Source organism: Pan paniscus, chromosome 10 (genome assembly GCF_029289425.2).
Source record: "Pan paniscus chromosome 10, NHGRI_mPanPan1-v2.0_pri, whole genome shotgun sequence".
Classification (NCBI taxonomy): Eukaryota; Metazoa; Chordata; class Mammalia; order Primates; family Hominidae; genus Pan; species Pan paniscus.
The window spans coordinates 45,674,735-45,690,465 of record NC_073259.2 but is presented as its reverse complement, the minus strand read 5'-3'; the positions used below and the strand labels follow the sequence as shown (position 1 = coordinate 45,690,465).

At 39.1% G+C, this 15,731-nt stretch overlaps 2 protein-coding genes across 2 annotated transcripts in view; both read left to right on the top strand.

Annotated features, from left to right (window-relative positions):
- Positions 1-13,162, top strand: part of LOC117975443 (testis-specific H1 histone) — a 183,861-nt gene extending 170,699 nt beyond the window's left edge. Inside the window, exon 6 of the transcript XR_010108825.1 lies at positions 11,073-13,162. The gene's annotated coding sequence lies outside the window, so the exon portion shown is untranslated. The remainder of the gene's footprint in view (positions 1-11,072) is intronic.
- On the top strand, positions 9,385-10,250 carry ANP32D (acidic nuclear phosphoprotein 32 family member D). The gene is given in 2 exon segments (XM_008951140.4): positions 9,385-9,697; positions 9,700-10,250. Coding segments are annotated over 2 exon segments (741 nt in total). The 5' UTR covers positions 9,385-9,507.
- Positions 13,163-15,731: the final 2,569 nt, after the last annotated feature.

Below are 15,731 nucleotides of genomic sequence, written 5' to 3'. Positions count from 1 at the left end.
TACAATTCAACAAATGTGACTCATCACGTAAACAGAACTAAAGACAAAAAGCACATGATTATCTCAATAGATGCAGAAAAGGCTTTCTTTATAAAATTCAACCCCCTTTCATGTTAAAAACTCTCAACAAACTAGGTATTGAAGGAACATACCTCAAAATAATAAGAGCCATCTATAACAAACCCACAGCTAACATCATACTGAATAGCCAAAAGCTAGAAGCATTCCCCTTGAAAACTGGCACAAGGATACCCTCTCTCACCACTCTATTCAACGTAGTATTGGAAGTCCTGACAAGAGCAATCAGGCAAGAGAAAGAAATAAAGGGCATCCAAATAGGTAGAGAGGAAGTCAAATGATCTTTGTTTGCAGATGACATAATCCTATATTTAGAAAACCCTATAGTCTTGGCCCAAAAGCTCCTTCAGCTGATAATTTCAGCAATGTTTCAGAATACAAAATCAATGTGCAAAAATCAGTAGCATTTCTGTACACCAATAACAGTCAACCTGAGAGCCAAATGAGGAACACAATCCCATTCACAATTGCCACAAAAAGAATGAAATACCTAGGAATACAGCTAACCAGGGAGGTGAAAGATCTCTACAATGTGAATTACAAAATACTGCTCAAAGAAATCAGAGATGACACAAACAAATGGAAAAACATTCCATGGTCATGGATAGGAAGAATCAATATTATTATGGCCGTACTGCCTAAAGTAATTTACAGATTCATTGCTATTCCTATTAAACTTCCAATGACATTCTTCACAAAATAGAAAAAATGGTTTTAAAATATATGTGGAACCAAAAAAGTGCCCATATAGCCAGGGCAATCCTAAGCAAAAAGAATAAAGCTGGAGGCATCACATTACCCAATTTTGAACTATACTACAGGACTATAGTAACCAAAGCAGCTTGGTACTGGTACAAAAACAGACACATAAACCAATAGAACAGAGTAGAGAACTCAAAAATAAGGCCACACACCTACAACTATTTGATCTTCAACAAAGCTGACAAAAACAAGCAATGAGGAAAAAACTGTCTATTCAATAATGGTGCTGGGACAACTGGCTAGTCATATGCAGAAGATTGAAACTGAACCCCTCCCTTACATATACAAAAATTACCTCAAGATTTATTAAAGACTTAAATGTAAAACCCAAAACTATAAAAGCCTTGTATTACAACCTACACAATACCATTCTGGACATAGGAACCGGGCAATGATTTCATGACAAAAATGCCAAAAGCAATTGCAATCAAAGCAAAAATTGACAAATGGGATCTAATTAAACTAAAGAGCTTCTGTACCACAAAAGAAACTATCAACAGAGTAAACAGACAACTGACAGAATGGGAGAAAATATTTGCAAACTATGCATCTGACAAACGTCTAATGCAGTATCTGTAAGGAACTTAAACAAATTTACAAGAAAACAAACAATCCCATTAAAAAGTGGGCAAGGGACATGAACAGACATGTCTCAAAAGAAGACATACATGCAGCCAAGAATTATGTGAAAAAAAGCTCAACATCACTGATCATTAGAGAAATGTGAATAAAAACCACAATGAGACACCATCTTACACCAGACAGAATGACTATTATTAAAAAGTCAAAACATAACTGATGCTGGCAAGGTTGTGGAGAAAAAGGAATGCTTATTCACTATTGGTGGGAGTGTAAATTCATTCAACCACTCTGGAAGAAAGTGTGGCAATTACTCAAAGACCTAAAAACAGAAATACCATTCAACCTAGCAATCTCATTACTGGGTATATAACCAAAGGAATATAAATTGTTCTAGTGTAAAGACATATGCATGCATATGTTCATTGCATCACTATTCAAAATAACAAAGACATGAAATCAACCTAAACACCCATCGATGATAGACTGGATAAAGAAAATGTGGTACATACACACCATGATACTATGCAGCCATAAAAAAAGAACTAGATCATGTCCTTTGCAGTAACATAAATGGAACTGGCAGCCATTATCCTTAGCAAACTAACACAGGAACAGAAAACCAAATTCCACATGTTCTTACTTACAAGTGGGAGCCAAGTGGTGAGAACACATGGACACATACAGGGAAACAACACACACTGGGGCCTAACAGAGGGTGAAGGGTGGGAGGAGGGAGAGGATCAGGGAAAATAACTAATGGCTACTAGGCTTAATATCTGGGTGATGAAACAATCTGTACAGCAAACCTCCCATGACACAAGTTTATCCACATAACAAACCTACACGTGTACCCCTGAACTTAAAAGTTACATTTTAAAAAGAGCTAGAGATATACATTAATGCATGAAAAAGCTCAATATTAAAATGTTAAGATGCCAGTGCCCCCCAGTTTGATTTATAGATTCAATACAATTGTAATCAAAATCCCAGGAGGCCTTTATGTAGAAATTGACAAGAAGATTCTAAAATTCCCATAGAAATGTAAATTATCTAGAATAGCCAATACAACTTGAAACAGAACAAAGTCAAAGTTCTTACACTGCCTGACTTCAAGACATTGTAAAGCTATAACAATTAAGACAATGCAGTATTGATATAAAGACAGAAAAATAGACAAATAGAACAGATAAAAAGTCTAGAAATAGACTCATGAATATATGGTCAATTGTTTTTCAACAAAAGTACATAGGCAGTTGGGGAGAAGAGATTGTCTTGTAAAAAAATGTGCAGGACTAATTGAATATCAACAAGGGAGAACTTCTATCTATGATATGTTTCACACCACTTCAAAAATTAATTCAAAATGAATCATAGAACTAAAAGTAAAGCCTAAAAAATCTGAAATTATGAAACTTCTAAAAGAAAACCTTAGAAAAATACTTGGCGACCTTGGGATAGGCAAAGATTTCTAAAAGGAAAAATTGATACATTGAACTTTATCGAAATTAAAGATTTTCCTCTTCCTAAAAAACAGAGAGAAACAATTGCAATTCACATATATGATTAAGGAATTGAATCCAGAATAAACAAACACCCAAAACTTAATCTATTATTATAATACAAGAAACCCAATTATAAAATGGGTAAAATATTTGTTCAGACATTTCATCAAAGATATATGGCTTGGGACTGGACGTGGTGGCTCATGCCTGTAATCCCAACACTTTGGGAGGCCTACGCGAATGGATCACCTGAGGTTGGGAGTTCGGGACGATCCTGGCCCACATAGTGAAACCCAGCTCTAATAAAAATACAAAAATTAGCCCTGGGCATGGTGACGTGCACCTGTAATCCCGGCTACTCAGGAGGCTGAGGCAGGAGAATTGCTTGAGCTGGGGAGGTGAATGTTGCAGTGAGCCAAGATCGAGCCATTGCACTCAACCTAGGCAACAAGCGTGAAACTTTGCCTTAAAAAAAAAAAAGATACATGACTTGCAAATGAAAAGATGCTTAACACGATTCATTATTAGGGAAATGCAAATTAAAACCATGAGACAACACTACACACCTATTAGGATATTTAAAATTAGAAATAATGTCCATACCAAATTCTGGTAAAAATATAGAGCAACTTGAAATCTCATACACTGGTAGTAGGAATGTAAAATGGTACTGCAACTTTAGAAAACAGTTTGACAGTTTATTAATTTTTTAAATATACAACCCCTACCATATGTCCCAGCCATTCCACTCCTATTTACCCAAAAGAAACAAAGCATATATCCATACAAAAATTTGTGAATGGATGTTCATAGCCACTTTATTTGTAATAGCCCCAAACTGAAAATAACCAAAATGTCCATCAACAGGTAAATAGAAAAACAAATGGTAGTATATGTATATGTAGTGATGTGAACGGTACCCCTCCCCAACAGATGTTCACTCAGAACCTGTAAATGTGACTTTATTTGGGAAAATGGTCTTTGCAAATATAACTAAGTTAAGGATATCAAGATAAGATCATCCTAGATTAGGATGAGACCTAAGTCTAATGACAAGAGTCTTTAGAAGAGAAGGGAAAAGACACATCAGAAGAGAAGGTGATGGGAAGACAGAGGTAGAGACTGAAATAAGGCATTACAAACAAACGAACTACACAGATTGTCTGCAGCCAGTAAAAGCTAAAAGAGAAGCTTGGAACCCATTCTCCCTGAAAGCCTTTAGAAGAAACGAACCCTGTCGACACCTTGATTTCAGACTTCTGGCCTCCAGAACTGTGAGGGAATACATTTTTGTTGTTAAAGCCACCAATTTTGTGGCAATTTGTTATGGCAGCCCTATGAAATGAATATACCACATGATGGAATACTACTCAGCAATGAAAATGAATGAAATGAATGCTGTACATAATAACAGGAATCTCAAAATAATTATTCTGAATGAAAGAACCTGTACCATAAAAAGTACACAGTGTATAATTTTATTTAAATAAAATTCTAGAAAATACATAACATTCTATTAATAGAATAAGAGAAAGCAAATCCATGGTTGCTTCAGGATGGGAGGGTCAGAATGGCAGAGAGGGTTAAGATGACAGATTACCAAGGGGCCCAAGGAAACTTTTGAATTCATGGATATTTTCATTATCTTGTTTCTGTTGATAATTTCATGGGTGTATATGCATGCCCAAAATTAACAAGTGTGTGTCTTTTATTGCATGTCAATTATACCTCAATAAAGTTCTTGAAAATATAGTCTAAATTTAGTCTTTTGTTGGGGGGCCATGTAACAACTTAGCTATTTTAGATGATATCATGGCAGCAGAGGGGTGCCTCTCCTCTGTAGGATGCCCTTGTATCCTCATCACTGGCCTGGATAATAATGCGATGGCTTCCCACCCACGGGAAATGTCACTATGTAGTATTTATTGGCTCATTTATTCTACATACATTTGAGTTCCTTCTATTTTTCAAATATAGTTCTTGGTAGTGTAAATACAATCAATAATGATTAAGACAAAATCCCTCATGAAGCTTACATTCCATGAGATGAATCAGACAAACAAAACTATTAGGTATTTATAATGTCCAGTGGGGATTTAAAAAATACAAATCAGAGTAAAGGGCAAGTGGTGGCAGCTGCTGCTTTAGAGAGGGGTTATAAGAAGATCTCTCTGAGGATATGTCATTTGAGTGAGGGAGCCAAAACCTTGAGACAGAAGTGCACATCTGGCACACCGGAGGGAAAGGAAGCTAGTGTGACTAAAGCAGAATGGACAGGTGGAGTGGGCAGGAATGATGTCCAAGGGGTAGGCCTGGACATGGAAGGACTGTGTGCTTTGTCCTAAGCATGATGCAGAGGGAACACAGGGTTTTGAGGAAGGCTGTGATGTGATCTATATGTGTTTTATGTATTTGTTTGTTTATTTATTTATTTTACAAGAGACACATTTTATGTATAAAGATACAGATGGATCGAAAGTACAAGGACCAAAAAAGATACCATGCAAACACTAACTACAACAACAATAAAGCTGTTATGGTTATATTAATATCAGACAAAGTAGTCACTTTTTTTTCAACTTTTATTTTAGATACAGGGGATACATGTGCAGGTTGGTTACATGGGTATATTTCATTCAGGTAGTGAGCTTAGTACCCAATAGGTAGTTTTCCAGCCCATATGCACCTCTGTCTTATAGGGGGAACCAGCCCCCAATATTTCAACATAACAGTTCTTTTTTATTTTCCCTAAGTGTCGGCCTGTCTGAGAAATAAAGAGAAAGAGTACAAAAGAAAGAAATTTTACATCTGGGTCTCCAGGGGTGACATCACATGTCAGCAGGTTCCATGATGCCTGAGCCACAAAACCAGCAAGTTTTTATTAGCGATTTTCAAAGGTGTGGGAGTGTATGAATAGGCTGTGGGTCACAGAGATCACATGCTTCAAAGGCAATAAAATATCACAAGGCAAATGGGGGGCAGAGCAAGATCACAAGGTCAGGGCAAAATTAGAATTATTAATGAGGTTTCATGTCCTGCTGGGCACACATTGTCATTGATAAACATCTTAACAGGAAACAGGGTTCAAGAGCAGACAACCGGTCTGACTAGAATTCGCCAGGCTGGAATTTCCTAATCTTAGCAAGCCTGGGGGCGCTGCAGGAGACCAGGGAGTATTTCATCCCTTATCTACAACTGCATAAGACAGACACTCCCAGAGCGGCCATTTTAGGGACTCCCCCTGGGAATGCCTTCGTTTTCCCAGTTATTCCTTGCTGAGAAAAGAATTCCGCGATATTTCCTATTCACTTTCTGAAAGAAGAGAAATATGACTCGGTTCTTCCCGGCCCCGCAGACAGTCAGACTTTATGGTTATCTCCCTTGTTCCCTGAAAATTGCTGTTATCCTGTTCTTTTAGGATGCCCAGATTTCATATTGTTCAAGCACACATGTTTTACAAACAATTTGCCCAGATAACGAAATCATCACAGGGTCCTGAGGCAACATACATCCTCATCTTATGAAGATGATGGGATTAAGAGATTAAAGTAAAGACAGGCATAGGAAATTATAAGAGTATTGATTGGGGAAGTGATAAGTGTCCATGAAATCTTCACAATTTATGTTCAGAGATTGCAGTAAAGACAGGTGTAAGAAATTACAAAAGTATTAATTTGGGGAACTAACAAATGTCCATGAAATCTTCACAATTTATGTTCTGTTGTGGTTTCAGCCAGTCCCTCTGTTTGGGGTCCCTGACTTCCCACAACACTGTCTCTTCCCACTCTAGTTGTCCCCAACATCTGTCATTCCCATGTTTATGTTCCTGAGTGCCCAATGTTTCACTCCCACAGGTGAGAACATGCAGTATTTGGTTTTCTGTTTCTGCATTAATTTCCTTAGGATTATGGCCTCCATCTCCAACCACGTTGCTGCAAAGGACATGACTTTATTCATTTTTATGGCTACATGCTATTCCACGGTGTCTATGTACCACATTTTCTTTATCCAGTCTAACCATTGATGAGCACCTAGGTTGATTCCTTTACTATTCTGAATAGTGCAGTGATGAACATGTGCATGCATGTTTCTTTTTGGTAGAATGATTTATTTTCCTTTGGGTAGATACCCAGTAATGGAACTGGTGGATCAAATGTATTTCTGTTTTAAGTTCTTTGAGAAATCTCCAAACTGCTTTCCACAGTGGCTGAACTAATTTACATTCCCACCAACAATGTAGAAGTGTTCTCTTTTCTCCGCAGCCTCACCAACATCTGTTATTTTTTTACTTTTTGGTAATAGCCATTCCAGCTGGTGGAAGATGGTATCTCATTGTGATTTTGATCTGCATTTCTCTGATGAGCATTTTCTCATATGTTTACTTGTGTGTGTTCTTTCGAGAAGTGTCTGTTCATGTCCTTTGCCCATTTTTCATGGGGTAGCTTTTTGCTTGTTGATTTAAGTTCCTTATAGAGTCTTGATATTAGATCTTTGTCAGACGCATAGTTTGCAAATATTTTCTCCCATTCTGTAGGTAGTCTGTTTACTGATGGTTTCTTTGGCTGTGCAGAATCTCTTTAGTTTAATTAGGTCCCACTGGTCCATTTTTTTTGTTTTTGTTGCAATTGCTTTTGGGGACTTAGCCAAAAATTCTTTGCCAAGGCTGATGTCAACAAGGGCATTTCCTAGGTTTTCTTCTAGAATTTGTTTTCAATTTTTATGTTTATTTATTCTTTTTTAATTTTTTAAAATTTTGTGGGTGCATATTAGATATATATACTTATGGCGTACATGAGATGTTTTGATACAGGCATGCAATGTGAAATAAGCACATCATGGATAATGGAGTATCCATCCCCAGAAGCATTTATCTTTCAAGTTACAAATAATGCAATTACACTCTTTAAATTATTTTTAAATGTACAATTAAGTTATTTTTATTATAGTCACCCTGTTGTGCTATCAAATAGTTGGTCTTATTCATTCTTTTTATTTTTTTGTACCCATTAACCATCCTCATCTCCCCCAACAGCCCCCACTACACTTCCAAGCCCCTCCTCCATGAGTTCTATTGTTTTGATTTTTAGATCCCACAAATAAGTGAGAACATGCAATGTTTGTCTTTCTGTGCCTGGCTTATTTCACTTAACATAATAAACTCCAGTTCCATTCATGTTGTTGCAAGTGACTGGATCTCATTATTTTTATGGCTGAAGAGTACTCCATTGTGTATATGCACCACATTTTCTTTATCCATCCATCTGCTGATGGACATTTAGGTTGCTTCCAAATCTTAGCAAACAGTGCTGGAACCAACATAGGAGTGCAGATATCTCTTCTATATACTGATTTCCTTTCTTTGGGGCATATTTTCTAGGATTTTTATAGATTGAAGTCTTGCATTTAAAACTTTAATCCATCTTCAGTTAGTTTTTGTGTATGGTGAAAGGTAAGGGTCTGGTTTCATTCTTCTGCATATGGCTAGCCAGTTATCCCAGCACCATTTATTGAAAAGAAAGTCCTTTCCCCATTGCTTGTTTTTCTTGGTCTTGTCAAAGATCAGATATTTTTAAGTGTAAGGCTTTATTTCAGAAGTTTCTATTCTGTTCCATTTGTCTATGTGTCTGTTTTTGTGTCGATACCATGCTGTTTTGGTTACTATAGCTTTATAGGATAGTTTGAAGTCAGGTAGTGTGATGTCTCTGGCTTTGTTCTTTTTACTTGGGGCTACTTTTGCTATTCAGGCTATTTTTTGGTTCCATATGAATTCAGAGTAGTTTTTTTCTAATTCTGTGATGGATGACATTGGTAATTTGATAGAAATAGTGTTGAATCTGTAAGCCACTTTGGGGAATATGACCGTTTTAATAATATTGATCTTACAATTCATGAACATGGGATGTTTTTCCACTTACTTGTGCCATCTCTGGTTTCTTTGAGCAGTGATTTGTAGTTCTCCTTGTAGAAATTTTTCACCTCTCCTTGGTTAGCTGTATTCCTAGGTATTTCATTTTCATTGTGGCTATTGTAAATGGGGTTGTGTCCTTGATTTATTCTCAGCTTGAATACTATTGGTGTATAGAAATGCTACTAGTTTTGTATATTGATTTTGTATCCTGAAATCTTACTAAAACTGTTTATCAGTTCTATTAACCTTTTGGCAGAGTCTTTAGGGTTTTCTGCATTTTAAAATGAGCATTCTGGCTGCTGCAGGAAGATAAGAATGATCTAGTTAGGAGGCTTTGACAACAGTCCGTGAGATATATACTATGGCGTGGCCTAGAGATGATGAGAAGTGATCAGATTTATGATACACTGTAAAGGTACAGCCAATACATCCATCTGATGTAAAATAGAAAAATAGAGGAATTAGTCATTATTCTAAGGTTTTGGAGCAACTGGGTGAATGATAGCACAATTTAATGTGATGGGAGATCATAGATTTTGGGTGTGTGTGGAATTAAGAATTTACTTTCAGAGAACCCAGAGGAGCTGGTTGAGCTTTCAAATGTGTGGTTGTGGGTTCGGGGTTTATTGGTTGAATTCCGCTGGCTCAGGAGCCTCTGCAGAGAAAGCGTGAGAGATGGAGATGGGCAAATGGATTCATTTAGAGCTGCGGAACAGGACGCCCTCCGATGTGAAAGAACTTGTCCTGGACAACAGTCAGTCAAATGAAGGCAAATTGGAAGGCCTCACAGATGAATTTGAAGAACTGGAATTCTTAAATACAATCAATATAGGCCTCACCTCAATTGCAAACTTGCCAAAGTTAAACTTAAGAAGCTTGAACTAAGCAGTAACAGAGCCTCAGTGGGCCTAGAAGTATTGGCAGAAAAGTGTCCAAACCTCATACATCTAAATTTAAGTGGCAACAAAATTAAAGACCTCAGCACAATAGAGCCCCTGAAAAAGTTAGAAAACCTCGAGAGCTTAGACCTTTTCACTTACGAGGTAACCAACCTGAACGACTACTGAGAAAAGATGTTCAAGCTCCTCCTGCAACTCACATATCTCAATGGCTGTGACCCGGATGACAAGGAGGCCCCTAACTCGGATGGTGAGGGCTTTGTGGAGTGCCTGGATGACAAGGAGGAGGATGAGGATGAGGAGGAGTATGATGAAGATGCTCAGGTAATGGAAGACGAGGAGGACGAGGATGAGGAGGAGGAACATGAAGAGGAGGACGTGAGTGGAGAGGAGGAGAAGGATGAAGGTTATAACAATGGAGAGGTAGATGATGAGGAAGATGAAGAAGAGCTTGGTGAAGAAGAAAGGGGTCAGAAGTGAAAATAAGAAACTGAAGATGAGGGAGAAGATGATGACTAATTGGAATAATCTATTTTGAAAAATTCCTTTTGTGATTTTACTGTTTTTAGCCGTATCCCCTCCCCCACTCCAATCCTGCCCCCTGAAACTTATTTTTTTCTGATTGTAACGTTGCTGTGGGAGCAAGAGAGGAAAAGTGTACTGGGGGTTGTGGGGGAAGGGAAGGGAGGAGGGGGTGGAATAAAATACTATTTTTACTGCCACTCTATTTTTTCCCCCTATTTTTTCCTTGTGTCCGGTTTTTGTCCCTGTAAATGCAATAGTTAAGTACACACTAAGCATTTGTTCCTGGCTCTCAAAGAAGATGGTTTGGAGTTCTCTTATGTTTCCTGGTATTTCCCAAGTCTCGGGTTGGGTGGAAGTCCGCGGCTGGTCTCAGTTTGGTTACTTAACACCCAGAAGGGTCTGAGCACCAGCCATATCTTTTGCTTTGATTCACATGCTTTTCTCGGAACTGCTAGAGGCATCCAACACCCTGGTTTGTAAATAGCAACCTAAAGGTGTATTTTGGCACTGGTTTGGGGACATTCCCCATCTCTCATCGCTTTTCCCCCTTCACAGATAGTGGTGGGCTTCCTTCTACAAAGAGGACTCAGATGTTACTCTTGAGAGCTTAAGAGCCAGAGAGCTGAAAATGGCAGGCTTGTGAGTTACAAGGAAAATGGATTTGGTAATAATAATTAAAAGTGAAGAAACAAACCCTCAAACTTCAACTTCTTTACAAGAAAAAAAAAACTGTCCTATCTTGTTCTGTAAAATATTAGAATGCTTTGTTTTACAAAAATGATGAGAGAATTCTTCTACATGTATTTCTGTGCTTAGAACAATTTTATGGAGCCAGGGGGAGGAGCCAAGATGGCCGAATAGGAACAGCTCTGGTCTACAGCTCCCAGCATGAGCGATACAGAAGACAGGTGATTTCTGCATCTCCAACTGAGGTACTGGGTTCATCTCACTGGGGAGTGCCAGACAGTAGGTGCAGGACAGTGGGTGCAGCACACAGTGCATGACCCGAAGCAGGGCGAGGCATCATCTCACCCAGGAAGTGCAAGGGGTCAGGGAATTCCCTTTCCTAGTCCAAGAAAGGGGTGACAGATGGCACCTGGAAAATCGGGTCACTCCCACCCTAGTACTGCACTTTTCCAATGGGCTTAAAAAAAGCACCCCAGGAGATTATATCCCACACCTGGCTCGGAGGGTCCTACGCCCACAGAGTCTCGCTCATTGCTAGCACAGCAGTCCGAGATCAAACTGCAAGGTGGCAGCAAGACTGTGGGAGGGGCGCCTGCCATTGCCAAGTTAGTTGTTTGATTAGGTAAACAAAGCAGCCGGGAAGCACGAACCGGGTGGAGCCCACCACAGCTCAAGGAGGCCTGCCTGCCTCTGTAGGCTCCACCTCTAGGGGCAGGGCACAGACAAACAAAAAGACAGCAGTAACCTCTGCAGACTTAAATGTCCCTGTCTGACAGCTTTGAAAAGAGTAGTGGTTCTCCCGGCACGCAGCTTGAAATCTGAGAACGGGCAGACTGCCTCAAGTGGGTCCCTGATCCCTGAGTAGCCTAACTGGGAGGCACCCCCCAGTAGGGGCAGACTGACACCTCACACGGCCGGGTACTCCTCTGAGACAAAACTTCCAGAGGAACAATCAGGCATCAGCATTTGCGGTTCACCAATATCCGCTGTTCTCCAGTCACCGCTGCTGAAAACCAGGAAAACAGGGTCTGGAGTGCACCTCTAGCAAACTCCAACAGACCTACAGCTGAGGGTCCTGTCTGTTAGAAGGAAAACTAACAAAGAGAAAGGACATCCACACCAAAAACCTATCTGTATGTCACCATCATCAAAGAACAAAGGTAGATAAAACCACAAAAATGGGAAAAAAAGAGAGAAGAAAAACCAGAAACTCTAAAAATCAGAGCACCTCTCCTCCTCCAAAGGAACGCAGCTCCTCACCAGCAACAGAACAAAGCTGGATGGAGAATGACTTTGACGAGTTGAGAGAAGAAGGCTTCAGAAGATCAAACTACTCCGAGCTACAGGAGGAAACTTGAACCAATGGCAAAGAAGTTAAAAACTTTGAAAAAAAATTAGATGAATGGATAACTAGAATAACCAATGCAGAGAAGTCATTAAAGGACCTGATGGAGCTGAAAACCATGGCACAAGAGCTACATGATGAATGCAGAAGCCTCACTAGCTGATGACATCAACTGGAAGAAAGGGTATCAGTGATGGAAGATGAAATGAATGAAATGAAGCAAGAAGAGAAGTTTAGAGAAACAAGAATAAAAAGAAATGAACAAAGCCTCCAAGAAATATGGGACTATGTGAAAAGACCAAATCTACATCTGATTGGTGTATGTGAAAGTGACGGGGAGAATGGAACCAAGTTGGAAAACACTCTGCAGGATATTATCCAGGAGAACTTCCCCAATCTAACAAGGCAGGCCAACATTCAGATTCAGGAAATACAGAGAATGCCACAAAGATACTCCTCGAGAAGAGCAACTCAAAGACACATAATTGTCAGATTCACCAAAGTTGAAATGAAGGAAAAAATGTTAAGGGCAGCCAGAGAGAAAGGTCGGGTTACCCACAAGGGAAGCCCATCAGACTAACATCTGATCTCTCGGCAGAAACTCTACAAGCCAGAAGATGGGGGGGCCAATATTCAACATTCTTAAATAAAAGAATTTTCAACCCAGAATTTCATATCAGCCAAACTAAGCTTCATAAGTGAAGGAGAAATAAAATCCTTTACAGACAAGCAAATGCTGAGAGATTTTGTCACCACTAGGCCTGCCCTAAAAGAGCTCCTGAAGGAAGCACTAAACATAGAAAGGAACAACCAGTACCAGTCACTGCAAAAACATGCCAAATTGTAAAGACCATCCAGGCTAGGAAGAAACTGCATCAACTAACGAGCAAAATAACCAGCTAACATCATAATGACAGGATCAAATTCACACATAACAATATTAACTTTAAATGTAAATGGGCTAAATGCTCCAATTAAAAGACACAGACTGGCAAATTGGATAAAGAGTCAAGACCCATCAGTGTGCTGTATTCAGGAAACCTAATTCACCTGCAGAAACACACATAGGCTCAAAATAAAGGGATGGAGGAAGATATACCAAACAAATGGAAAACAAAAAAAGACAGGGGTTGCAATCCTAGTCTCTGATAAAACAGCCTTTAAACCAACAAAGATCAAAAGAGACAAAGAAGGCCATTACATAATGGTAAAGGGATCAATTCAACAAGAAGAGCTAACTATCCTAAATATATATGCACCCAATACAGGAGCAACCAGATTCATAAAGCAAGTCCTTAGAGACCTACAAACAGACTTAGACTCCCACTCAATAATAATGGGAGACGTTAACACCCCACTGTCAACATTAGACAGATCGATGAGACAGAAGGTTAACAAGGATATCGAGGAACTGAACTCAGCTCTGCACCAAGCGGACCTAATAGACATCTACAGAACTCTCCACCCCAAATCAACAGAATATACATTCTTTTCAGCACCACACCACACCTATTCCAAAATTGACCACATAGTTGGAAGTAAAGCACTCCTCAGCAAATGTAAAAGAACAGAAATAATAACAAACTATCTCTTAGACCACAGTGCAATCAAACTAGAACTCAGGATTAAGAAACTCACTCAAAACCACTCAACTACATGGAAACTGAACAACATGCTCCTGAATGACTACTGGGTAAGTAATGAAATGAAGGCAGAAATAAAGATGTTCTTTGAAACCAATGAGAACAAAGACACAACATACCAGAATCCCTGGGACACATTCAAAGCAGTGTGTACAGGGAAATTTATAGCACTAAATGCCCACAAGAGAAAGCAGGAAAGATCTAAAATTGACACCCTAACATCACAATTAAAAGAACTAGAAAAGCAAGAGCAAACACATTCAAAAGCTAGCAGAAGGCAAGAAATAACAAAGATCAGAGCAGAACTGAAGGAAATAGAGACACAAAAAACCCTTCAAAAAATTAATGAATCCAGGAGCTGGTTTTTTGAAGACATCAACAAAATTGATAGACCTCTAGCAAGACTAATAAAGAAGAAAATAGAGAAGAATCAAATAGATGCAATAAAAAATGACAAAGGGGATATTACCACCAATCTCACAGAAATACAAACTACCATCAGAGAATACTATAAACACCTCTACGCAAATAAACTAGAAAATCTAGAACGAATGGATAAATTCCTCGACACATACATCCTCCCAAGACTAAACCAGGAAGAAGTTGAATCTCTGACTAGACCAATAACAGGAGCTGAAATTGAGGCAATAATCAATAGCTTAACAACCAAAAAAAGTTGAGGACCAGATGGATTCATAGCCGAATTCTACCAGAGGTACAAAGGGGAGATGATCCCAATCCTTCTGAAACTATTCCAATCAATAGAAAAAGAGGGAATCCTCCCTAACTCATTTTATGAGGCCAGCATCATCCTGATACCAAAGCCTGGCAGAGACACAACCGAAAAAGAGAAATTTAGACCAATATCCTTGATGAACGTCGATGCAAAAATCCTCAATAAAATACTGGCAAACCGAATCCAGCAGCACATCATAAAGCTTATCCACCATGATCAAGTGGGCTTCATCCCTGGGATGCAAGGCTGGTTCAACATACACAAATCAATAAATGTAATCCAGCATATGAACAGAAACAAAGACAAAAACCACATGATTATCTCAATAGATGCAGAAAAGGCCTTTGACAAAATTCAACAATGCTTCATGCTAAAAACTCTCAATAAATTAGGTATTCTTTTTTAATTATACTTTAAGTTTTAGGGTACATGTGCACATTGTGCAGGTTAGTTACATATGTATACATGTGCCATGCTGGTGCGCTGCACCCACTAACTCGTCATCTAGCATTAGGTATATCTCCCAATGCTATCCCTCCCCCCTCCCCCCTCCCCACCACAGTCCCCAGAGTGTGATATTCCCCTTCCTGTGTCCATGTGATCTCATTGTTCAATTCCCACCTATGAGTGAGAATATGCGGTGTTTGGTTTTTTGTTCTTGCGATAGTTTACTGAGAATGATGGTTTCCAGTTTCATCCATGTCCCTACAAAGGACATGAACTCATCATTTTTTATGGCTGCATAGTATTCCATGGTGTATATGTGCCACATTTTCTTAATCCAGTCTATCATTGTTGGACATTTGGGTTGGTTCCAAGTCTTTGCTATTGTGAATAATGCCACAATAAACATACGTGTGCATGTGTCTTTATAGCAGCATGATTTATAGTCCTTTGGTTATATACCCAGTAATGGGATGGCTGGGTCAAATGGAATTTCTAGTTCTAGATCCCTGAGGAATCGCCACACTGACTTCCACAATGGTTGAACTAGTTTACAGTCCCACCAACAGTGTAAAAGTGTTCCTATTTCTCCACAACCTCTCCAGCACCTGTTGTTTCCT